The sequence below is a fragment of the Equus przewalskii genome, chromosome 16 (genome assembly GCF_037783145.1).
Source record: "Equus przewalskii isolate Varuska chromosome 16, EquPr2, whole genome shotgun sequence".
Classification (NCBI taxonomy): Eukaryota; Metazoa; Chordata; class Mammalia; order Perissodactyla; family Equidae; genus Equus; species Equus przewalskii.
Genome location: NC_091846.1, coordinates 18920244 through 18947417, shown reverse-complemented (window position 1 = coordinate 18947417; position 27174 = coordinate 18920244). Strand labels below are relative to the sequence as shown.

Sequence of the window (27174 nt, the reverse complement as noted above, 5' to 3'; positions counted from 1 at the left end):
CATGAACCCAACCACTATGCCACTGGGCCAGACCCCAACATTTTGCTATTCTTGTATCATCTATGCCTTTACTTGCTTTTCACCTTCTACCTGATGGTATTAATGATTTATGAGGTTTTTTTTTAGGTAAAATTTACATGCATTAAAGTGTGCAAATCTTAGCTGTAGGATTTTGCTTAGTGAATATGCCCGTGTAACCCACACACTTAGTAAGATGCAGAGCATTTCCCATTTTCGTCTTACCTGTCAGTAGCCTTCTGTCCTGAGGAAAGCACTATTCTGATTTTTTTACACTTTAGATTAGTTTTGCCTCTTCTAGAATTTATATAAATGGAATCATACAGTATATACTCTTTTTTATTTAAACAGCTTCTTTCAGTTTCCTTCATTTTGTGGTGTGAACTGAGCACTATTCCATTGTATAGATATATCACGATTTATCTGTTCTCCTGGAATAGACTTTTGGGTTGTTTCCAGTTTTCGGGTTACAGCTTGTATGAACAGGGTTAGCCACTCTTATATTTGCTTACAATATATATTGTTTTTGAAATAAAATGACATCTAATTTAAACAATCTACCAATTTATAATTTTTAAGGCTGATCCCTCACCTTTCCACCTTAATGTATTGTTCTGACTTAGTGTTGTGCTTCAGCAAGTGTCCATGAACTTTAACCTTTAACATTTCAAAATTTATATAAAACCAATACCTAATATTTAAGAATTCTTGATTTCGTCAGAAATTGAGTACCTTTTTGAACAGCAAAAGTTTCCTCTGAAAAAATTCATTTTACATTCCACTATACTAATGGCATAATAAGTAATCCCTCTTTTTTCTTTCTCATTTGTTTTTCATTTTCTTTTTCAGAAGTGAGTCCCTGAGTCCTGAGTTGGTGGCTGCTGCATCTGCTGTTGCAGATTCTCTCCCTTTTGACAAGCAGACAACCAAGTCAGAGCTGCTCAGGCAGCTCCGGCAGCACGAGGAAGACTCAAGGGCACAGAAAGAAGGAGAAAGACCTAAAATTAGGTTAGTGAATCAAATAGTTATGCCAGGAAGGCTGATATCTCAAAGTAGGCTATTTTTTATGTGACTGGTGAGTAATATATATAATAGATTCATTTATATATAAAATATGCTTCATAGATGGAATATTAGCAATTTGGCTTTTTTTTAAACTCATGTCTTAAGTAAGATTGCAGGGGGTTTTTTTGGTGAGGAAGATTGGCCCTGAGCTAACATCTGTTGCCCGTCTTTCTCTTTTTGCTTGAGGAAGATTGTCCCTGAGCAAACATCTGTCCCAGTATTCCTCTGTTTTGCATGTGGGATACCGCCCTAGTGTGGCTTGATGAGTGGTGTGTAGGTCCACGCCTGGGATCCAAACCTGTGAACCTTGGGCTGCCGAAGCAGAGTGCACAAACTTAACCACTACGCCATGAGGCTGGCCCCAAGATTGCAGTTTTTAAAAGACTAATTGAATGGTTAAGCTTTTCTTTTGAGAAATTATGCATTTTTTTTTTTGGTCCCTGAAAAAGAAATGATAAATTTAGTAATGTTCTTAAAAATAAGTAAATAACAGAATAAGACAGTTTCTCTGAGAAGATTAATTTTTTTCAGTTAAATAATTTGCTGGTCTTACGCACAGTATGATAATCTTCAGGCCTCTTTCCTTCTCTTTTTCCTCTTATTCTTATGTTTTAGCTGACATCTTTCCACTCATCTCATCTCCATTACTTTAGGCCAAGTTATCCCGCCTGCTGCTGCAATGTAGTCAGTGGTGGCTCTGCTTTGTTTTTAAGGGTGATCTAAATCAGTCGTCCTCAGTGAGCATGTGTACCAGATTTACCTTGGGAAATTAACAAATACAGGTGACTGGACTGTCAGTCAGATCACTCATTGTATTTATATTTTCAGAAATGCAAGGCAACAAAAAATGTGGCTAAATTTCAACTTTAATTTAGTTTTTTAATCCAGGTGATAATTATACAGACGTTGATTATATATCACCTTATCTGGATGTTAATTTTTCGTGACACTTTTAATTTAATGTTTAAAATGAACATTTCTGAAGAACATCTTTAAAAGAGGGAAGCATAAATCTTAGTGGTCTGTGAAATGTGAATGTTAATGTGTGACGTATAATCTTGTATGTAAACATAAGTTTTTATGTTGTATTAGTGCATAGAAGTAAAGTATGAATTAAGTGATGTGAATCTCATGTTTGAGTAAGTTTGTTACTACTCTGTAGCTAATGTTTGCAATACACTTGACCTTTTTCTTATTTCAGTTTCAGTAACATAATATCAGATATGAAAGTTGCCAAGTCTGCCACAGCTCGAGTTAGCACGAGACCAGTGCATCAGATTCAGTTTGATGAAGGATCTGACGATTATGGTGGCCAGGAGAAGACCGCTGATCTTAGGAAAAGGTATTGAAGCTTTGCAGTCTGTTTGGTTTCGTTTGTTGAACTGTAGGTTTACTTTATTGCCAATCGATATCTGAGCATTATGGATGCATTTATATCTGTCTTCTTACTGTCCATGTACCATTTCCTAGAGAGGGAAAGATGTTCTGGGTTTAGCAGTCCTAGAATTTTCTATACCATAAATCAAAATGGGCCCTGCTTCACATTTACCTACAATGAATAAAGGTCTCCTCGTTTAGAATAAGTGGAGCTGACTGAATTCTGAACAAATGAATGTTTTGCAAGAGGCATTATTTTTCATTCTGATTATGTACCTAACAATGTATATTCATATACCCTTTATATCTGTTGATATAATCATCTTTCTTCATATGTTAGAGAAATAACCCACCATCAAAAAAAGAAGTTCATTATAATACCCTAAAGTAGTAGGTGATTTGTGGCAATTTGAATTTGGTAATTTGCAGTTCTTGAAGATGCTAAGTCATGCCTTACATAGTTGTTTTATAATAGAAAGCTGTCTGTATTTACATAAAATTTCTGTTCTTTTTCTCTCCTTCAAGCCCATGAAGTGATAGTTCTGGAGGAGGAACCAGATATTTAGCATGGTCTGAGAAAAACTAACCCAGGATGTGCTCACAATTAGTGTTTTCAATGCATTGTGTATGCCATGGATTTTGTTTTAAGTATAATCTTAGCAACTTGAGTTAAATTATTAATTTGTACAGGAAGATTGGAAAAGATGGTCAGTAGTTAACAAAGGAAGTTCAGGAGGATACAATGACTTTGGAAGATTATTTGAATTACTAATTTAAAGTGCTTTTATATCTCTGACATATTACTGAATACAACAGAATGTGTACTTGGCGTTTTAGTTAAGATTTCTCAAATATATTTAACTTCAGTCCTCTGAGATGGTTCCATGCAACTATATCAGAATGCTATGTCGTAATTTGACTTTTAATGATATTAACTGTCATTAAAAATTAAAAAGTGACAAGCTAAAAAAGTAGGAAAGGGGTTTATGTGCATGTAATGACTGTGTTAAAAAGCTGACTAAGGGACTCTAGAATAAGGGGAAGCAATAATGAGATACCAAGTTGTCCACCCTGCTCTGACTTGGGACAGCCTGAGACAATCCAGGTCTGGACTGGTCACCAAAAACGTACTCTAGACTGATTCCTTCGGTTAGAGATGAGAGGTGTGAGTCACTCACAAAGATGAGTGTGAGCACTGGCTTTGGAGTCATGCTGGCCTGCCTTCCAATCCTGGCACTGTGCCACTGACGAATGCTGTGCCTGGGGCAACTTGCACAGACCCATCAGTCTGTTTCCCCATCTATAAAATGCTGAAATGAAGCCTAGCTTAAATGCCTTTCTTGAGGAATAGGAGGGAAACGTGTAAACTATATACAGAAGATACACAGCAAATGTCTGTTCCCTTCCCTTCCTCTTTTAAAATTCTGGACTTTAGCGAATCATTCCCTTCTTACTGTGAGTTACTGTAGTCCATCATCCTGTTGACCTGACGTGAAGGTGAGGGAGAGTGCAGGGGTTGAGGATGGTTCTGGGCATAAATGCCTTTGTTGACAAGTATTTGGGGACTTGCTAGAGGGAAACTTCACATGACTTGAGATCACTTTATCTTTTTAATATGATATTTGCATTTTTCAGTTAATTTAGTAGAAAAAAGTAATTTGATCCGGAATTCAAAATTATTTAGAAAACTAACCTTTTAGTTTATAAACTGGATTTTAATCTGCCAGTAAATTTATTCAATAGGAATGTGAATTGATGCATAAAGCAGTTGATTAAAATTGTACAAGGAAGAGTTACCTATTAAACTCTGACATTAATTTCAACAGTTAATTAAAAATAGTTATGTGAAGAAAGTTAATTGTTATTTTAAAATTACAAAACGATTGCTTTATAAGTGGGAATGTTTTTATTTATCTGTGTAATCTTTTATAGTTATAATTTGTAGTTAAACATGCAGTGTTTTCTGCCCTTTAAGGACACAGAAATGTGGACTTTAACAACTTCTAATTTAGCATATTCTGATAGCTTTCTACAACATTGAGTTTTCTAAAACCTTAATATGAAATGGATCAAGTAAAAATTATGGCAAATTGAGTTAGTCTTTTCAGTTAGGTATTTTGGAAATTAAACTGCTTTAACTGCTTGTTGTATTATGATTCAAAAATTCAACAGCATTGGTTCTATTTTTAGTTATCAGTCCTAAAGATGTGGCAATTTAGTTAAAATGTCTGCTGTGGGTCTTAGAATTATTTTTAATTTCTACGTTGAATATTTTTATAAAAATTTCTTCTCATAAACAATTTTTTTGTTGATCATGTATAAAAATATTCATTAAAATAAATTGTTTTTTCTTTTTCAGTCTTAGGAAAAATATATTCAAGGGAAAGAGACTTAATATCTTTGATCTTAAGGCAGTTACTGAAGAGGCACCTGAAGCAGGTTTGTTAAGAAAAGAGCAACACTATTTCTCAGGTGTAGAAACATTCCATGTTTCAAAAACATCCTTAATGTTTTGACTGCATACAAGTTAGGTGTTTTCATGTTCCACCCTGCCGTCGGCCTGGATCTTGCTTATGAGTGTAGTTGTTGACATTGCTGGTCTTGGTCAGATTTCTCCCTGGAAATGTTGCATTCTGTGAGACAATGGGAGGTAAGTACTACCAGCTGCCTGAATCCAGACCTACAGGTTGGCTACTAACCTGGGTTAGAACATTAATGATCACCTACTTCCTCTGTGCTATTACGTAAAGATAAACTGTGTTTCTGTCCTAAGGCAACTCACTGTCTAGGTGAGAAGATAGCGTTTATGGAAGTAACTTACTGAAGTGATTTACTGACTATTTAAGACATGGGAAGAAGAGCATTCAGGGAATGTATTTAGCAGACCTATAGTGTTTTTTCTTAAAACATGGTTAGTCTTTGCTCTCTATTCTTCCCCCTTTCTTCTTTGGGTAAGAAGTCAAATCCTTCAAGTTTGCCATTTTAGGTCTAACTAAAAGAGAAATACAAGCATCCTCTTGCCTGACATTAACTTTGGTTTACTGATAATTTAAAATAAACGAAGAAACTCAGTACAGATGGTCTCCAGCTTACAAGTGACTTCCATTTATAAAGATTGTAAGTTAGGTTTTTGGACCTTGGTAGAAATAATTGCAAGTTTTATATTTGAGTTCCTGGGCAAGCCTCCAGTGGCTCATTTAATCTTCCTATCAGCTTATATAAATATCTGATTTTCCCACTATTTGATAAACTCCTTGATATCAGGAGCTAGGTCTCATTGATTATATACCCAGCAGCACCTAGCCAGTTGACTTACAAATAAGAGGAATTAGTTATTGTAAATCTTAAATCTTTTTTTTGAACAAATTGAGCTGTAAGTATATATCCATAGAGGAAAGGAGTTAATCAGTGTTTGTTCATTTAAACTGAAGGTGAAGCTAAGACAACAACCCCCCTTCTTGTATTAGGAAAACTGCATTCTGTCCTGTCTGATGAAAAGGGAATACAAAATACAAGCATGGAGAATGGATCACCTCTCCTGTGTTGAAGTGGCAGCTGTTAAGCTTGCCTCAAAAAGGGAATTTGTCGTCAGGGCAGCTACTATTGTCCACCTAATGAAAGCCAGAAGAGGCACTTAGTTCTTGAAGGAACTAGCTTGCTTTTTTTAATCAGAAATCTTATTCCTAAAACTGAAATTAGCTGGCAAGGAAGTACTGCAGTTATATGTATTTTATAAAACAGTATAAAATTATTATACTCTAATAAGGAAAATAATGTCCAAATTTATGTAAATTTACTCTAACGAAGGTACTGTTTTAATAAGCTATAGTTGCATGAGTCTAAAGAATGTCTTGTTCCCAATTAAATACAAGAATAACAAGAATGTGCAAACTTAATTTTAGTGATTATTCGCTGCTATTTCCCTCCCACCTAAAATAATACCTGACATATAGTTGGTATTTAATAATTATTTGACTGAATGAATGAGTTCTTCTGTCCCATAATTCCGACATTTTGCTCCCCACTAAGTTCTGACCACTGCTGCAAAGGATAGGGTCATAGACCCTATTGCTTATCCTGGAGTAATATAGAGCTGAGAGGCAGTATAGCTTAATAGAAAGAATTTTGGTGTTGGGTAGATCTGGTTATTCAAATTCAGATTCTGCTGTACGAACCTCTCTGAGTCTCCCTTTCCCCATGTATAAAATGAGGTAAATACATACATCTCAAATATTAAATGAAGTAATATAATTAGTGTCAGGCACAGTGCCTGGAACACCGTGGACATTCACTAATTGGCAGCTGTTAATGATGATCAGGATCAGGATGATGATCATGGAAAAGACATAAGTTGATCAGTGGCCACTGAATAAATCAAAAAAGTGACCATGATAAGTTATTTCACTGTATGATTACTCTGTAAATGTGGCTAACTGAGCCTAACTGCTGTGATCTTTTCTGTGTATCAAATGTTCTAGGCCAGCATACTCAATATCCAGCAGTCAGTGTGTGGTGAGGCATGATCATGCATGAACTTTCATGTACAAGTCTTTGTATAGACATATGTTTTCTTTTGGGTAAATATCTAGGAGTAAAATTGTTGTATGATAAGTGTATTCTCAACTTTCTCAGAATCTGCCAAATTGTTTTCCAAAGTGGTTTTACCACTTTGCATTCCCACCATCGATGACTAGAGGGAATATGACTTATTCTTGAAAGATATCTTAAATTTCCAAAGCAAATAAATGATTGAAACATATGATATGAAGATGGTTATAAGCTAACACTGTATTACCTTACTCATAGAGTTGGCTGTGAGGATTAAATGAACTAATGCGTAAAAAGCATTTAGTACAGAGTAAGAGCTCAATATCCGTTAGTAGTAGTGTTATTATCATTGTTATTAAAATTATGATAATTTAACTATTTTGGTCTTTATTAGTAGTACATTAGTGACTTACCTTGACAGACTAAAAATAGAGATAAACCGGCTGGAATCAAAGTCACGTGTTGTGTAAAAAATATTCACATTCATTAAAACATCCTTAAACAAAATATACATTTCCTTTTTTCCTTTCCAGTAGAGGGGGCAGTGAGACTTTAGGAATTGATTACCTGATATTGTAGTGAAACAAAAGTTAAGACTTGCAATTTTTGTAGTTGTAGTCTTTATACATCATTTTTTTTCAGTTTTAGCTTTCAGAGAGTGACCTTTCATTATATACTGTTTAATTATGAGCTTCAAGGTCTGAAAATGTATTACCAATTCAGAGTTGATCATAACATTTTTAGAAATAAAGATATTTACATTGACTTGTACTTATTGGAATGCTTTTATTAAACAGAGACAGCGCCTTCACTGTGGGATGTGGAATTTGCTAAGCAGTTAGCCGCAGTAAATGAACAGCCCTTTCAGAATGGTTTTGAAGAGATGATCCAGTGGACGAAAGAGGGGAAACTGTGGGAGTTCCCAATTAACAATGAAGCAGGTAAGTCTTAACTTCAGACGTTTGTAAAATTCTGTGATGGAGAGTAAATCAGGCAGATACTCAGTTATAGAATTGAGATATTTACGTGAATCTTGAAACTTTGTGTTAACATCTTTATGGTGTCCTAAAAGAAATCTGACAGTGTTCTTAAAAAGAATGTTATGATTTCACTTAATTCTACACATTCATGAGGAAAATGAAGAAGTAAAATTATATGACAAAAATGCATCATGAATTTCTGTGATATAAAAGTGCTGAGAACTGCAAATGATGACAGTTTCCTCACTGCTAAGCAGGAGATTACCTGGTAAATCTTCTAATACATTGAATACTAGGTATGAGATGATACTTCAATTTTGGAGAACATTACAACTCTTAAAGTCTTATACCGGTATCTTTCATTCATAAAACAATTGCATTAATGAGGTGTAAATTTCTTATACTCAAAGCCTCTCAAAGCAAAAATTTTAGGAGGCTTTGAAATTCTTTGGCTGCAAACCTGGATGCCTTCAACTGGTAATAAAATATTGTCTACTTTCCTGGAGATTTTTCTGGAAATGTTACCTCTTTCTCAATCAAGGAAATGACGACAGTATTACTGTGCTATTAATTTTTTTATGGCACCCATGTTGTCATCAGCTAAACATTTTCATTGATTTTTTTAGGTGTATTTTCAAGTAGAAGAATTTGTTTACTTTTATGGTAAGATTGGCTAGAAATTGCAAACACCTCAATAAGTCTTAGGAAAATGTATTCCATATTTTAACCTTTGTAGTAGTATGCTGTCACTGTAACATTTTAATTTTTGATAACTTTTTGTTTGGATTAATAGAAGTGGAATGGAAGCTTTAATATCAGAAATATTTAGTCTTTTATCTTCATATAATATTACTTTGTATAGGAAAACTTTAGAGACTTACAAATCCTTTAATGAATTCTTAATGTTTTGTATATTTGTATGGTACGTGCAGTAATGTAGTATGCTGTGTTTCGTCTGTTATATAACATGTGTATTTCTTAAAGTACTATGGTTTCTGCACTCTGGAAGGTATCAGGGTAAGGTTAAAAAGAAACCCAAGGACTTTGCGTTGTGCAAACCTGAGTACAGAGCCCAGCTCTGTAAGTTATTAGCCATTTGCTTTTGAGGAAATTATTTAACCTCCTGAGGCTTAGTTCCTCACCTGTAAAATTAAAGATACCTCATTGGAAGACTATAAGAATTAAATAAGGTGAAGTTATTGAGTTGCTCAGCACAGTTCTTGGCATTATAATACATATGAATAAATGTTAGTTCCTTTCCCCTCCTGTCTGATCATAGAATTTAAAAGGAGCAGAAAACTAACAAAATACAATGTGTGATATTAAGGGAAGATTTCATTTTGATGAAACTTGGGTGTTCCAAGTCCTCATGGTTAAAAACATGGTTCTAAAAGCCGGTATTGAAATAGAATAACTGACTTTATTTAGGAAAGACAATGAAGTGTATAGTGGTTAGGAGTTCAGATTTCTGAGTTATGAACTTAATCTCTCAAGCCTCACTTCCCCATCTGTAAAATGATGAGAATAATAATAGGATTTATCTTATGGGATTCTTCTGAGGAAAAAGGGAGACTATGCAAGTAAATATCACCATCAGAATCCGTTTCTACAACAACATTGTGAGAGGATTTGCTACTGTAACTATTTTCTGCTCTATACTGTAACACTTTTAAAATATTAGTAAGGATATTATGTATTTTCTAGGAACCAGCAAATATAGGGTAAATAGGAAAGCGTAAATTGGTGGTACATTGTCATCAAGAGGAAAACACTTAAAGTTCATCAAAATCTTGAGTGTCCAAACTCCAAAGGAATTCATCTTAAATATTACCTGGTTTTTGAGAAAATTTAATTTCTAAAAAAGGAAAAAAATGTGTCTTTTTGTTCAGGTTGGGAAGATAAATGTGACAAGTATCCATATACACTGTACATATTATTGATGCTTCAGGGTCAGAAAGGGACCTGTCTCATTTCCAGCCCCTTAAGGCAGTTGATATCTGAATGAAAACAGGAAAGGAACAGTGGATACTTTCTCACTCTGATCACTCCCCTCAGCATGCACTTAGGAAGTTCTGAATCCTTAAAGACTGGTCAGAACCTGAGCTGCAACACTCAGTGACTTACTTTTATATTTCTTTTCTTTTTTTTTTTTTTTTGAGGAAGATTAGCTGTGAGCTAACTACTGCCAATCCTCCTCTTTTTGCTGAGGAAGACCGGCCCTGAGCTAACATCCATGCCCATCTTCCCCTACTTTATATGTGGGACGCCTACCACAGCACGGCTTTGTGCCAAGCAGTCCCATGTCTGCACCCGTGATCTGAACCAGCGAACCCTGGGCCACCGAGAAGTGGAACGTGCGCAGTTAACCACTGCGCCACCAGGCTGGCCCCTATATTTCTTATACTTAAATTTTAAGATTAATAAAGTGTCATGCTCTCTCTACTAATAATTAGCTTCATGAAGATTTACTTTGATGCTTTTGGGGAAAGATGTTTTGTTTGATTTTTAGCGCTCATGTCAGTTTTAGAACATAACAGTGAAAATGACAAAGTGACATGTCCCATGTTTACAGTTTACTTCCCTCTGTTGAATATATGAATTATATGAATATATAAAAAATTACAGTTTGTTGTTTTGCCACTTAAAACGTATAAAGTATTTTTCCAATTCAAAGTAGCTTTTTTCCAGTTTTGTTTTGAGAACTGGTTTGCCCCTTCTTTGTGCTTTGCCAGCATGGAGATTTACAAGAGCTGTTAGATCGATCTGTTCTCATTTAGATTTTATAGTATTTGTTATATGTTGGATTGATGATAAAATCGTTTTTATTTTAGCTTTGGCTTTCATTAAATTTAATCACATTTTACCACTACCCAGTTAACAGAGTCTTGCTCTTGAATATCCATTAGCCATATGGATGCCACCAAATAAAGGGTGTTTTGGAAATGTTCTCCAAGAGTAAGTCTCAATTTAGAGGCTTCAGTGGGCAAAAAAACTCATTCAGGGATGTGAATCACACTTTTGCTTTTATTTTTCAGTTGGTTTAAACTTTTTCACTTCTAATTGCCATCCTCTGCTAGGGTATCTGGAGTATGAGCTAGCAAGAATAGTTAGGAAAGTTCAAAATTACCATAAAACTCTGAAGAAGGGTCTGTTGTTTTGTGGGAGGGTATAGTGTGGAGAAAATTAGGGCTAGGATAAAGATGATTAGATATCTGTTGGCTGTTTTAGATGAGATGATGGCCTATGAGCAAGAGCCTCAAAGTACTGACAGGAAAAGAAATAGTAGTTTTGACAATAAATAGAAGTAGAAACAATTCAAAGTGAAGGTGACTCGATTTGCTTCTATGCTATAATATACTCTTGTCAAAAGTAATTGGTCATTGCTGTTAACTAGCTTTTGCCCTTTGTTTATTGGACCATATTTTTAGCTGTATTTAGTAATATTAAATTGCATGCAATGATATTTAAAGCAGAATTAGACACAGAATTAACCTGTGTCACCTTAGCTGATTGTATACCATATGGAATTTCCCTTTTTTGGGGGGAAGATTAACCCTGAGCTACTATCTGCCGCCAATCTTCCTCTTTTTGCTGAGGAAGAGTGGCCCTGAGCTAACATCTGTGCCCATCTTCCTCTATTTTATATGTGGGACACCTGCCACAGCATGGCTTGATAAGCAGTGCGCAGATCTGTGCCCGGGATTTGAGCCAGTGAACTCCGGGCCACCAGAGTGGAGCATATGAACTTAACTGCTACAACACTGGGCCGGCCCCGACCATGTGGAATTTCCTTTTTATATTTAATTTTCCACTCTTATTTTCTCTTTGCTATATTACGTTTCTTTTGTTTATTAAAAAATATTTTGTTACATAAATATGTGAAAGTTTACTTGCAAAAAGTCAAATAATATGAAAGAATAGAGAGTCTACTTTATCCCTCAGTTCTCTTCTGTTTTCCTGAAACAACCGTTGTCTATAGTTTGATATATGTCCTCTCAGTCCACTTGAAATGGCAGTTACACAGTTTTTTTGACCTAGATGGGCCCATACCACACATATATTGTCCTGCAGCAGTTTTTTTTATTTAGCACTATGTCTTGAAAACTTTCCTTATCAGTACATAGAGATCAACTTTGTTCTGTTTGTTTTTATAGTTCTCTAAAATAGAACTATTTTATATTTATTTAGTAGTTGTATAGTATGCCGTTGCGTGAATGCATGTAGTTTATTTTATCGTTTTTCTGTTGATCCCTGGAGCTGTAGAGAATCTTTTATAGCTGTCCTTCCGTACATGTTTGAGTACTTTTAACTCCGAGAAGGGTCAACCAATAGGTATATTTTAAGGTGCAGTAAGTATTGACACATTCTCTTCTAAAAAGATAGCCAGTTGACCCTCCAACCAGCTATATGAAAATCCTGTTTCTTTACACCTTGCCTAATGCTGAAGATTTAATTATCTTTCAAATAGGGCAAAAAGTGGTATGATTGGTGTTTTTATTTGCATTTCCTGTCTTGCTAACCAGCTTGTGCATCTTTTCGTATGTTTATTGGCTGTTTTGTATTTGTTCTGTGACTTATGTCTTCATACCCTTTGCCTTTTTCTGTTGGGTGGTTTTATCAGTTTGCAGGAACTTGATATATTATGGACTTTACTACTTCAGCTATTATATAGTTGGAAATATTCTCTCCCAATCTGTCTCTTTTCTTTTTTTTTAAATTAATTTGATTTTTTAAATCATAGTAAGGTTATAGTTTATAGTTATAAAGCAGTTCCTTTTGCCACATAGTCAGGTCTGTTCTAAGAGCTAACCTCTTTCAATCTTTTGGCTCTCTGTTTTGTTTTTTTTTTAAAGATTGGCACCTGAGCTAACAACTGTTGCCAATCTTTTTTTTTTCTGCTTTTTCTCCCCGAATCCTCCCAGTATGCAGTCGTATATTTTAGTTGTGGGTCCTTGTGGTTGTGGCATGTGGGATGCTACCTCAGCATGGCCTGATGAGCGGTGCCATGTCCTTGCCCAGGATCCAAACCAGCGAAACCCCAGGGCGCTGAAGAGGAATGCACAAACGTAACCACTTGGCCATGGAGCCGGGCCCTGGCTCTATTTTATTTTTTACATTTCTAAATTATCTGTTTAATTCTGTTATCCATTTTAGATATGATCTAGTGTGTGTGTCTTCTGCTCATCCTCTCAAAATAGATATATCACAGTTTTTGTTTGGTCTGTATCCATGTTTACATTAGTATGACTGTAATATTCCTAAGTCTCAGAATAATGATCCTTGGTAAGGGATTTTATTTGTTTAAAATCGTTGTTCTAGGAACCATGGGGGCCTTTAATCTGGGAACTTACTTCTTCCCTTCTGGAGAAATTTTCTTTTATTATTTATTTGGTAATTTAGGCCTCCTAATCTCTCTTCTCTATCTTTTTGTTCTCTGCTCTGGGAACATTCCTCAACTTTATCTTACTACTTTCTCTTGGGTTTTTGTTTCTATTATCACATTTTTAACTTCTACCCCTCCATCTTTTAAAAATTGTTGTTATTCTTAGTATTAGATTGATTTTCTTCTGTTACCCACATTCTTTTGGCTTCCTCAGAGTTCCTTTTTGTTTTGGAGTTTGTATTAGGTTAACACTAGCTGCTGTTTCATTGAGACCCCATAAATGTAGTTGTTTAAAAGGATAGAAATTTATTTGATTACTAGTTCAAGTCCCAGATCAGTGAGCAGCCGTGATGCACACAGTTAGCCAGGGATCCAGGTTTCTTCCCTTTTGTTTATCTTCCCTCCCATGGGGTCTTTTCCTCATGTGCGTGATTAAAGATGAATCACAGGAACATTGTGCTCAGGCTCACAAGAAGGGGCAAAGAGGGTATAGTGTAAGCAACCCCACTATCTTAAAGGCCGTGGCTTGAAAATGTCACACGTCACTTCTGTTCATATTACACTGGTGAAAATGTAGCCATATGGCCACACCTAACCCAAAGGGGGCTGGAAAATGTAACGTTGCTGAACAGCCAGGTACAGGTTTTTAATTCTTCTACTTTGATAAAAATGGAAAGTGGATTTTGACAGGTGGGTATGAGTTTCTGCTAATATGTTTCTCATTCATATTAGAGGCTCTCCTAAAACATCTGCTGTTCTTTGGATGTTTGTTCATACTTTAGAGTTGAAGACCATCAAAAGCTATTTATTGGATGTGTGTGCATGGTGAGACTTGTCAGCTGATGGGCTTCCTGTCAGAGGAGTTGGGAAGGAGCCAATTTGGAGACATCGCAACTCCATGTTTATAGTTCTTTTCATCTTCTCACCACTGGCTTGAGGCTGTAGGCCTTGGCTGTGCTCTGAGAACTGCAGGGGAAGGGATGGGGGGTGTCTCATCATTCAGCATACAGACTTTCACTTAATTCCCCTCTTATCACTTCAATGACTTATTCCTTTTTCCCATTTTAATTTCTCCCACAAGTAAACTGCCCATCTTCTTTGGGAATGAGTAGTGTAGTCATCTGGAGGTGCGGGTGGAAGATGGGATGTGGGCGATCTAACTATTCCCTAAACTAGTTTTAATTAATCCCGTTTTTTGTCCCTCATCCCCACTCCTAATTTCAGTGGTATGTGGGGCCTGTAATTCCTGAAGCCCTTGAAGCCTGTTTGCTTCTTTTTTTCTTTCCTGTCTCCAGGTATTTGGTTTTAGCAGCCTTGCCTCTGCTAAGTCAGTTACTACTCATATGTCCACTTTCCTCCTTCTAAAGTTTTCTGATATCTTCTGTCTGTTGTTCTCTTTGTCTTTGTGCATTTATGCTTTTATTCCTTTTACTGCCCTTTGGTAGATATTAGAAGGGAATGGAGATTTTAAAAGCATGGGTTCGATCTGCTGCATTTTAACTAGAAGTCCTTGCTGTTTAATCTTTGATCTGTTTAGAATGTCTTTAACCAACAGAGATTTTAGTTTTTATATAGTTAGATCTGTTAGCGTTTTCCTCTTTAATCTATCTGGAACTTACTTTGTATAGAGTATCCCCTCTTTAGCTCTCTCTCTTTCCCTTTGTTTTATACTTACCAATGCCACTTAGCTCTTGTTCATTCATTGACTCATTCAGGAAGGTCTATTCATTATGTCCTCCTAGAGCATTCTAAATTAAAAAGATTGTTGATCTCTCATCTAGAGCAAGGGTAATAAGAAATAAGATTAGCTACGCCCTTTTTAGATGCTCTATTCCCTTGATATAGCATAGTCATAATTACTATGTCCATCTACCCCATTAGAACTTCCTGTATGTCGGGGATAGTCAGTCTTCAGACCAATGTCTATTAATGATTTAATAAATTAACTGTTGAGCTTGTGTTAATATGACTATTTTTTTCAACAGTTTCTCTTGCAAAATTTTCTGTCTTAAGTGTTATATCTTAGTACACCTAAGGATACTAAGAACTAACAAACAAGAAAAAAGTCTCAATCCGGTGGTCACCCTTGGGTTTTTGAGAGCAGTTATCACCTTGATTTATTATGTTCCCGATGCTGCAGACCTTATTTTTCAGCTCTGACATACTCTCTTTCAAATATATTGGAAATTTAAACCTGTCCTGACCTGTTTTTCATTTTACAACATTAGCCATATTGGATGTTTTAATAGAATAGTTGTCACATGAAACTGTTAATAGTGTTTGAGCGTATGGGAAAGACCTTTAGCGAAGTGAGGCTGGATTTTTCATTTTAACTTCTCTATATTGCATTCCTCCCATTGCCACTCCCAGGTGCATGTTGCCTTTAAAAAAAAGTAAAGGAGTAACAGACTTGTTTGGTGGTATAAACTGTTGAGAGCCATAGGGAATTCTGAATGGGATTCAAAACAATTTTTTAAAACAATAATTTGTGTTGTTAAAAAAAATCCAGGGGCCAGCCCAATGGTGTAGTGGTTAAGTTCGTGCTCTGCTTCAGCGGCACGGGGTTTGCAGGTTCAGATCCTAGGCGTGGACTTAGCACCACTTGTTAAGCCATGCTGTGGCAGCATCCTAGAGAAAATAGAGGAAGATTGGTACAGATGTTAGCTCAGTGACGATCTTCCTCAAGCAGAAAAAGAGGAAGATTGGCAACACATATTAGATCAGGGCAAATCTTCCTCACAAAAAAAGAAAAAGGAAAAAAATACATATGCATATAGAAAAAGGACTAGAAGGATATACACCAAAATGTTAGCAGTGATTAGCCTTGGGAGATGTGAGTAGAAGTTGTTGAGGGGTGTGGGTTAGAGAACAACTTCCATTTTTTTTACTTCATACACATCTGTTTTACTGTATTTCACTGAATATGACATACTCTTGTTTTTCAACATTTTAATATCTCTGAAATCATGATGCATCTTATCATGATAGCCTGGCATCAGTGAAGAAGTCGTTCTCATTGCCTGTTGTGTATGTGCCTCTGCACTTGCAGAAGGGGTGTCAGAAGGGGCCATAGGGAGCACTCTTAAGAAATGCTGCATCCTGAACGTTCTTAATAGCATGTACAAAACCATGACCACTGACAACTCAGAGTTGAAAAGCCAGTTCAGGAGAGCTGGATTCTGAATGTGAAGAAGGATTAGGAATACCTTAACCAATTGTATCAGTTTTTGCTGCATAACAAGCCACACCAAAATTTAGTAAAACAACAGCTGAGTTGTAACTGCTCGTGAGTTTGTGGGTTTTCTGTTTGGTTTTGGTGGGTTGGCTGGGAGTGGGTTGTTCTAGAGCACCTTCTCACATGTCTGGTTGCTGGTGCAGGCCCTTGTCAGGGGAGATGGAGATAACTGGTTTATGTGTCACTCCTCATCTCACAGACTAGCCTGGGCTTGTTTGCATGGCTGTAGAAGAGTTCCTAATAGCAGGGGAGAGCAAGGATTGATGTGCAGTACTGTTCACGCCTTTGTTTGCATCGCGTTCGATAATATCCCGTGGACCGAAGCAGATCGCCTGGCCCACCCAAATTCAAGGGTGGGAAACAGGCTCTGTGGGAAGAATGGTAAAGTCACATTGCAGAGGGGCACGTATACAATCGTAGGAGTGATATGTGGCCATTTGGCAGTCTAATGTCTTGATGTATTTTTTATGTATTTTAGTTTTTATAAAAGTGATGTGTAGATCTTTAAGTATCCAAAATTTTGAAAGTATCTCAGTAAGTATAAAATAATTCTAAGTGATTAGAAAGCATTTTTTAAAGCTTTTATTTTGAGGTAATTGTGAATTCACATGCAGTTGTAAGAAATAATAAATATCCTGTACATCCTTTACCCATTTTCCCCTAGTAGTTGTGTCCTGCATAACCATAGTACAACATCACAGCCAGGCAATTGGCATTGCTAGAGTCTTCAGCCATGTTGATGTGTCACCACTTCCACATGTACTCCTTTGTGTGAGTGTGTGTGTGTTTAGTTCTGTGCAATTTTATCACATATGTAGATTCATGTGACCGCCACCACAGTCAAGATTCAGAACAGGTCCATCACCTCCAGGATCCTTCTTTACAGCCCTTTTATAACCACATCTCCTTGCCTCCTGCTGCCCTCCCTTCTCCGTCCTGATCCCTGGCAATCACTAAATCCATTCTCCATCTCTATAATTTTGTTATTTCAAGAAATATATACAAATGGAATCATACAATATGTAACCTTTGGGGATTGGCTTTTTTTATTTAGCATGATTAATTCTCTGGAGATTTATTCAAGTTGTTGCCTAGAGTTTTTCATTGTTTTTGTTTTGTTAAAAAATCCATAGGGTTTTTTATTGTTTTGTTTTATTTCTGAGCAGTGTTCCATGGTTTGAATGTACCAGTTTGTTTAACCATTCACCTGATAAAAGACATCTGGGTTGTTACCAGTTTTTGGCTATTATGAATAAAGGTGCCATAAATATTCATGTGTAGGTTTCTGTATGAATGTAAATTCCCATCTCCCTGGGACAGATATCTAGGAGAGCAATTGGGTCATATGGTAGTTGCGTGTTTAGTTTTTTAGTTCTTTATTCTTTTATTTTTCCCTTTTCTCCCCAAAGCCCCCCAGTACATAGTTGTATATTTTTAGTTGTGGGTCCTTCTAGTTGTGGCGTGTGGGATGCCACCTCAGCATGGCTTGATGAGTGGTGCCATGTCTGCACCCAGGATCCAAACTAGTGAAACCCTGGGCCGCTGAATCGGAGTGTATGAACTTAACCCCTGGGCCACGGGGCCGGCCCCGCATGTTTAGTTCTTCAAGAAACTTCCAAACTATTTTCCAGAGTGACTCTGCTGTTTTATGTTCCCACCAGCAATGTCATAATGATCTAATATCTCTTCATTCTCACCAGCATTTGATGTTGTCATTGTCTTTTCTTTTAGATGTGTTCACATTCTGAGAGGTGTGCATTGATAGCTCATCGTGGTTTTAATCTGCGTTTTTCTAATGGCTAATGAGGTTGAACATCTTTTTCATATGTGTGTTTGCCATATGTCTATTTTCTTCAGTGAAATGTCTCTTCTCTTTTTTTGCGTCTTTTGCCCATTTTCTAATTGGATTGTCTGGTTTTTTCACTGTTGCGTTTTGAGAGTTTTTTATATATTCCAGATACTAGTCCTTTGTTGCATATATGGTTTGCAAACATTTTTCTCCCAGTCCGTAGTTTGTCTTTTCATCCTTTTAACAGAGTTTTTCGTACACCAAAAGTTCTTAATTTTGATGGGGTCCAATTTTTCCTTTTATGGATCATGCTGTTGGTGTCAAGTTCTTTGCCAGTCCCAGAACCAGAAGCTTTTCCCCTCTGTTTTTTTCTTTAAGATTTATAGTTTTTTTAAATTGATAAATATCCAATTGCTCCGGCTCCATTTGTTGAAAAGGCTATCCTTTCTCCATTGAATTGTCTTTGCAGCTTTGTGAAATGTTGGGCGTATTTGTCAAATCACTATGTTGTATACCTGAAACTAATACAATATTATATGTTAACTATACTTCAATAAAAATAAACAAATTTTAAAAAGTCTGCTAGGACTACCATAACAAAATACTACAGATGAGGTGGCTTAAAAAAACAGAAATCAATTTTCTCACAATTCTGGAGGCTAGAAGTCCAAGATCAAGGTGTCAGCAGGGTGGGTTTCTCCTGAGGCCTGTCCTTGGCTTGCAGAGGGCTGCCTTTTCATTTTGTCTTCACGTAGTCTTTTCTCTGTGTGCACTCCTAGTGTGTCTTCCCATTCTTGTAACGATGCCACTCCTTTTGGATCAGGGCTCTAGTCTTATGACCTCGTTTAACCTTATTTACCTCCTTAAAGGCCCTCTCTTTAAATAAGGTCACCTTGGGGGTCAGGACTTCAACCTATCAGTTGTCCATATTAACTGTGGATATAGCTCAGTCCATAACAGGGTCTATTTCTGGGTTCTTGATTTTGTTCTATCGATCTATGTGTCCCTCTGCCAATACCATGCTCTTGATTACTCTAGCAGTATAGTAAGTCTTAGCATTATTCCTCCCACTTTATTCTCTTTCAAGATTGTTTTAACTATTCCAGGACTTCCACCTTTCCATATAAATTTTAGAATAAGCTCGACTGTGGCAAAACTTTGCTGCGATTTTGATAGGAAGTGCATATAGATTAATTTGGAGAGAATCGACTTCTTTAATATGTTGAGTCTTCCACTTTAAATTTAATTAGAAATGTGATTGATTTTTATGTGTTTATCTTGTGTCCTATAACCTTACTGACTCACTAATTAGTTCTGGGAGCTTTTTTTTTTGTGGATTCCTTGCGATTTTCTAATGTGGACAATCATGTCGTCTGCAAATAGAGTTTTATTTCTTCCTTTCCTATCTATATGCCTTTCTTCCTCCCTCCCTCATTGCAGTGGCTAGAACTTTAAGTGCTGTGTTGAGTAAGACTGGTGAGAGCTGACCTCCTTGCCTTGTGCATGACCTTAGGGGGGAAGCTTTCAGTCTTTCACCACTAGGTGTGATATTAGCTTTAGATTTTGTGTAGATGCTCTTTATCAAATTGAAGTAGTTTCTCTCTTTTCCTAATTTGCTGAGAGTTTTTATCAAAATGAGTGTTGGATCATATGATTTTTCTTCTTTAACCTGCTGATATGGTGGATTACATTGATTTTCAAGTATTTAACCAGCTTTGCATACCTGGAATAAATTCCGCTTGATCTTGGTATGTAAGTCTTTTTATACATTGTTAGATTTGTTTGCTAATTTTGTTTAAAGTTTTTGCCTCTAAGTTCATGAGCGATACTGGTTGATAGTTCTCTCTCTCTCTGTCTTTTTTGTTGTTGCTGATGTATCTTTGGTTTTGGTAACAAAGTAATACAGGCCTCATAAAATGAGTTAGAAAGTATCCTTTCTTCTTGTGGTTTCTGGAAGAAATTGTGTGAAATTGGTGTTAATTCTTCTTTAAATGTTTGATCAAATCTCCAGTGAAGTGATCTGAGTTTGGGGATTTCTTTTTTGAGAGCTTTTAGATTATACATTCCTTTTCTTTAATAGTTAAAAGACTGTTCAGGTTGTCTATTTTATTTTCGTTGAGTTTTGGTAGTTTAATGGATTTTAAGTTGTTCATTTTTTTCAAGTTGTAGAATTCGCGAGTGCAAAGTAGTTTGTAGTATTCTTTTATTGTCCTTTTAATGATTTTAGGATTTATAATGGTAAATTTCATTCCTGATATTGGTCGTGTGTGCTTTCTGTCCCTTATCAGACATGCTAGAGATTTGTCAGTTTTACTGATTTTTTTTTTAAGAACCAGATATCAGTTTCATTGATTTTCTCTTTTAATTTTTTTATTTCTGATGTTATCTTTATTACTTCTTCCTTTTGCTTGCTTTAGGATTATTTTGCTCTTCTTTTACTAGGGTCTTGAGGTGGCAGCTTAGATTATTGATTTTCCTCTTATGTATACATTTAGTGCTATATATTTCCCTCTCAGCACTGTTCTAGCTGTATCCCACAAAATTTTGATTTGTAGTGCTCATTCTCATTCAATTCTGTGTTTTTTTAATTTCCTGTGAGATTTCCTCTATGACCCATGAGTTGTTTATAAGTGTATTAATTTCCAACAGTTTGAAGATTTTTGTCTTTCTTTCTTTCTTCTTCTTCTCCCGAAAGCCCCCCAGTACATAGTTGTATATTCTAGTTCTACTATGTGGGATGCCACCTCAGCATGGCCTGATGAGAATCCGAACCAGCCAAACCCTGAGCCACCAAACTGGAATGCTCGGCCACGGAGCCAGTCCCAGATTTTTGTCTTTCTGTTATCGATTTCTGGTTTGATTCCATTATGATCAGAAAACATACTATGTGTTATTTCACTTATTTTAAATGTGTTGAAGTTTGTTTTGTGGCTCAGGATATGGTTTAGCTGGGTGAATGTTCCATGGATGCTTGAGGAGAATTTTGTGTGCTACAGTAGTTTGGTATTCTGTCGACGTCAGTTTGATCCTGTTGGTTGATGTTGTTCAGTTCTTCTATATCTTTGCTAATTTGTTACCTGGTAGTTCTCTCAAGTGCTGACAGTGGTATATTGAAATCTCCAGCTGTAATTGTGGATTTTTCTAGTTCCCCTTTATTTCTATCAGTTTTTCTTTCAGGTATTTAGAAATTCTGTTGTTTGGTGCATACATAATTCAGATAACTATGTCTTCTTGGTGGATTGATCCTTTTATCATGTAATGTTCCTCTTTCTCCCTAGTAGTTTTCTTGGCTGTGAAGTCTACTTTATCTGATATTCATATAGCCACTCATGCTTTCTTTTATTTAAAATTAATGTTAGCAAGATATATCTTTCTGCATCCCTTTACTTCAGCCTACCTCTGTTATGTTTGAAGTGAGTTTCTTGTAGACAGCATATAGTTGAATCATGTTTTTACATCTACTCTGCCAGTCTCTGTCTTGATTGGTGTATTTAGACCATCTGCATGTGAAGTAATTATTGATTTGTTAGGACTTAAGTCTGTTTGAAGATTTTCCTGTTGTCTTTCTGGTGCTGATTTCTGGTTTGATTCCATTGTGATTAGAAAACATTCTATATATTGTTTCACTTATTTTAAATGTGTTGAAGTTTGTTTTGTACGGGCATTTTGTGGCAAAAAAACCATTTTATTATTTGTTTTCTGTTCATTCTCTCTGTTTTTGATTCCTCTGTCTTTTCTTGGCTTCCTATGGGCTGCTTGAACGCATTTTAGGATTCCATCTTGTTTTATTTATGTTCTTTTAATGTAATTTGTAGTTTGTAGTGGTTGCTTTAGATATTAGAATATTCATTAGCAGTAATTGCTGCTGCGCTTTAAACGTTTACAGTATGCTAAGCATTGTAAAAGAGCTGGATAAGCTGGGTGTCTATTTAATCTTTACAGAAACCTCATGAAAAAGGTGCTGTTTTAATCCACATTCTTATGCCTGAGGAAACTAACATTCAGAGAAGTTAGTTTGCCCAGTCACACCGTTGTTAAATTGGTGGGCAAACCTATTTCTAACCCCAAAGTTCATGCCTTTTACTGTAATACTATATTACCTCATTAATGTTAATTTTATGATGTAGCTTTTACATTCACAATTATAGTGTAATAAATTGTCTTATTTCCTAGGTTTTGATGATGATGGTTCAGAATTTTATGAACATGTATTTCTGGATAAATACCTGGAGGATTTTCCAAAACAAGGACCAATTCGCCACTTCATGGAGCTGGTGACCTGCGGCCTTTCCAAAAACCCATATCTGAGTGTTAAACAGAAGGTCGAACACATAGAGTGGTTTAAAAATTATTTTAATGAAAAACGGGACATTCTAAAAGACAGTAACATACATTTCAATTAAAGACCTTGGAAACTTTTATTTCGAGCTGTTGAAGATTGATATTATAAATAAATAATTTTACTAGAAGTTTTCCTGTATTGTGTTAATTATTGCATCTGATTTGAATGGTATAAACGTTAAATTATTTAAAAGTATATACTGGTAACTGAAAAATATTCTTACATGGAAAAGAATTATCAGCATTCCTAGATTCAACTAGCAATTCTTAAAAAGAATATCTAGAGCTGGCCCCATGGCCTGGTGGTTAAGTTCAGCATGCTCTGTTTCAGCGGCCCAGGTTTAGTTCCCGGGCACAGGCCTGTACACCACTCATTGGCAGCAACGCTGTGGCAACAACCCGCATACAAAGTACAGGAAGACTGGCACAGATGTTAACCAGGGCAAATCTTCCTCAAGAACAACAACAAAAGAATATCTAGAATTAATAATAGTACAACTCCTCCACACTTTTTCTTTTCATTCAGTAACCATACTTCTTTGAAATACAGTTATTAGCCATATATCTGATGACATCAGAGGGCTATAACAGTTGAGATGATTTACAGACAGTTTTATATGCATAGACTATATATATTTACATTTTTTTTCTATATTTGGATATACACATATTTATATTTTTTATAAATTTCACACCAAATTAACAACCCTTGCCTAAGTCTGGGTCACTACAGAGAAGTAACCTTGTTGAAATAAAGGGCTTATTCTAATTCCCACTAGTACTTGAGGTATTTATGCCAAAGTTAGAACTATTTATTTTCCATTAGGGTGCTTAGCAGTGTGATTCAAATTCATACAACTTAGAAGACTGAAGATTCTAAAGAAACTCAAAACAAGAACTTAGTTTACAGTGTCCTCAAGCTAGTAGTGTTTCAGGCCCCTGGCACAAGCAAACAAAAATCACGTCAAGGAACCCACCATAAACCCAGACTTCGAATTAGAAAACACACCAGCAGAAACAGCAGACGACACAATCAGACTCACAAGGCCTTTAAATACTGGGCTTACCATATTCAGAATATAAAATATATGTGACTTAAAATGTAGAGCAGGAAACTAAAAATGATCAAACAGAATTGAAAAAAAAAATTTAGTGAAGGAGTTTAACAGATTAGACACTGGCAAATAGATCTAAAGAAATTATCCATGTGCAGCAGAGAGAAACAAAGAGAAAAGATACGAAAGAGAGGTAAAGATTAATGTAGAAAAGTAACATTTGTGCAGTCAGATTTCCAGAAGGAGAGAATTGAAGGAAAAGGTCAAAGGCTATCTGTGGGTAATCAGAATTTTTTCAATTTATGAAAGACATCAATTCACAGTTAAAACAGTGCTCTTTCAGTCATATATGGACTCTGTGCCCAACAATAGCAGAATACATTCTTTTCAGGTACACTGGAACACTTAAAATTTTCTATTTTAATGTGGGTATTTAGTTCATGTATATTCATTGTAGTTAGTGATATGACTGGGTTACTGGATTTATTTCTGGTACCTTTTTTTGTGTTCCCTTCCTATTCTTGCCTTCATTTTGGCTATTTTTTCTCATGCCATACTAATGGGAAAGGGGGACAGAATACAAAAAATCTTTCAAAAATCAGGGCTAAATACACTTGTCAGATAAACAAAAGCAATTGGCTACCAGCAAGTCATTAAGAAACTCCTAAAGATATACTTCAGGCAAAAGAGAAATGATCCCAAATTTAAGGTCTGAAATACAAGAAGAAATAGCAAAGAAAGTGGTAAATATGTAAGTTAATTCTAAACAATAATAATAATGTCTTATGGGCTTGATTAAAATATATGACAATCATAGGCTATGTTAGGATGGATTTTTTTTAAATGTCAGGTGATACACTTTATCAGAGGCACAACTAAAACAATACCAAGAGGTTGAAAGCAAAAGGGAAAAAATATATCAGACAAATGTTAAATCTGGTGTAGCTATATTCATATCAGAAAAAAAAAAACCTGAAAGGCATTATTAGAGATAAATCTATCAAGAATATAGAACAATTCTAAACTGGTCTGCACCTGATAATGTACTCAAAATACACAAGGCAAAAATTGACAGAAGTACACAGAAATAGCAAATCTGCCATTATGCTGAGATATTTTAACAATAATTGATGAGCAGACAAATCAGAAGCTTAACAATTTGACCTATTAGACATTTTTAGATCATTGCACCTTAATAGCTTTAAATACTTTTCAAGCACTTGTGTTTATAAAAATTGATCACAAACCTGACCATAAAGCACAAATCTGAACAAATTTCAGCAGGACACAGAACGTGTTCACTGATCACACTGCAGTGAAGTTAGAGACTAGTAACTGAAAGCTAATTAGAAAGACCCCATATGTTCAGAAATTAAAGCACAGCTCATACTCCTGGGTCAAAGGAAAAAAATTGAAAGTGGGCACTATGAATCAAAACTTGTGGGATGCAGCTAAAGTAGTAATTAGAGAAAAATAACATGTTGAAAAAGAAGAAAGGCTGAAATTTAGTGAAGTAAGCTTACTACGTGACGATATTAGAAAAATAATGAGAATAAGTCTTAGGAAATAGAATGAAAGAGCTAAGATAAAAGCTGAAAGTAATAGAAATGATACAGTAGAGAGGATCCACAAAGTCAAACACTGGTTCTTTAAATGACGAATAAATCTCTGTCAAGAATTTTCTTTATAAGTGGAAGAAAAAACCTTAGTAATAAAAATGAGGATAACTATAGATGCTGCAAATGTTAAAGTTTTTTTCCAAGAGGCTATTAGGAACGACTTCATGCCAAGAAATTTGAAAACTTATGAAATGAGCAAATTCCTCAAAACAATATTATTAAAATCATGGAAAGAGAAAAAGAAAAACAATAATAATCGTTAAAGAAACTGGATCCCTGTTTCAAAAATCTTCTCAGAAAGAAAGCAACAAGCCCAGAACATTTCTCAGGAGAGTTCTAAACCTTCAGAAAGCAAATAATTCTAATCTTATACAAATTATTCCAAAGCATAGAAAAGAACAAACTCCAACTCAGTTTCAAGAGATTAGAATAACAAAGGTTAATCTCAATCATGAAGACACATTTAAAAAACCCAAAACTAAATAGCAAACAAATCCAGCAATGAATAGGGAAGAAAAGATACCACCATCGAGTTGAGTTTATTCCAGGAATGCAAGGGTGGTTTAACAATGGAGTAAAAAAAATATATCACCACAAAGGATGCAGAAAAAAAGGTTTGATAAAATTCCACAGTCATTTATAGTTAAAAGAAAGATACTAGAAAACTTGGAGAACCTCCCTTAACCTGATAAATGGCATTTACAAAAAAACTCTACAGCAAATGAATTATTTAACCATTTCCTTTATGATGGCAAGACCACAGTTTTTTTTCCAAGTAATTTTATTAGGATTATAATGATTTATAACATGTGATTTCAGTTGTGCATTATTGTTTATCAATTCCTGTATACACTTCATCATGCTCACCCCATAGTCTAGTTTTTATCCATCACCATACATATGTGCCCCTTTATCCCTTTTGCCCACCCTCTCAACGCCCTTCCCCTCTGGTAACCACTAATCTTTTCTCTTTATGCATATATTCGTTATCTTCTACATATGAGTGAAATCATGCAGTATTTGTTTTTCTCTGTCTGGTTTATTTCTCTTAACATCGTATTCTCAAGGTCCATCCATACTGTCGCAAATGGGATGATTTTGTCTTTTTTATGGCTGAGTAGTATTCCATTGTGTATATATACACCACATCTTCTTTATCCATTCATCTATAGGTGGACACTTGGGTTGCTTCCCCATCTTGGCTATTGTGAATAATGCTGCAGTAAACATAGGAGTACATAAAACTCTTTGGATCATTGATTTCAAGTTCTTTGGATAAATACCCAGTAGTGGGATAGCTGGATCATATGGTATTTCTATTTTCAGTTTTTTGAGAAATCTCCATACTGTTTTCCATAGTGGCTGCACCAGTTTGCATTCCCACCAGCAGTGTATTAGCGTTCCCTTTTCTCCACATCCTCTCCATGAATATACAATGGAGAAAGGAAAGTCTCTTCTATAAATGGTGTTGGGAAAACTGGACAGCTACATGCAAAGAATGAAAGTAGACCATTAGCTTGTACGATACACAAAAATTAACTCAAAATGGATTAAAGATTTAAATGTAAGACCTGAAACCATAAAACACCTAGAAGAAAATATAGGCAGTACACTCTGACATTGGTCTTAGCCACATCTCCAAATATATATATTTGTCAAAGATTAATTGTCCATAGATGTGTGGTTTTATTTCTGGACTTTCAATTCTGATCCATTGATCTGTTTGTCTGTTTTTGTGCCAGTATCGTGCTGTTTTGATTACTC

General features: G+C 35.7%; 1 protein-coding gene across 2 annotated transcripts in view; it reads left to right on the top strand.

The window, feature by feature from the left end:
• MRPS31 (mitochondrial ribosomal protein S31) overlaps nucleotides 1–22864 on the top strand; it is a 39393-nt gene extending 16529 nt beyond the window's left edge. For both annotated transcript variants that reach the window (XM_070578777.1, XM_070578776.1), the window contains exons 3-7: nucleotides 868–1026; nucleotides 2285–2425; nucleotides 4820–4899; nucleotides 7806–7949; nucleotides 22569–22864. In XM_070578777.1, coding sequence (XP_070434878.1) covers nucleotides 868–1026; nucleotides 2285–2425; nucleotides 4820–4899; nucleotides 7806–7949; nucleotides 22569–22798 — 754 coding nt within the window. In that variant the 3' untranslated portion in view covers nucleotides 22799–22864. The remainder of the gene's footprint in view (nucleotides 1–867; nucleotides 1027–2284; nucleotides 2426–4819; nucleotides 4900–7805; nucleotides 7950–22568) is intronic.
• Nucleotides 22865–27174: the final 4310 nt, after the last annotated feature.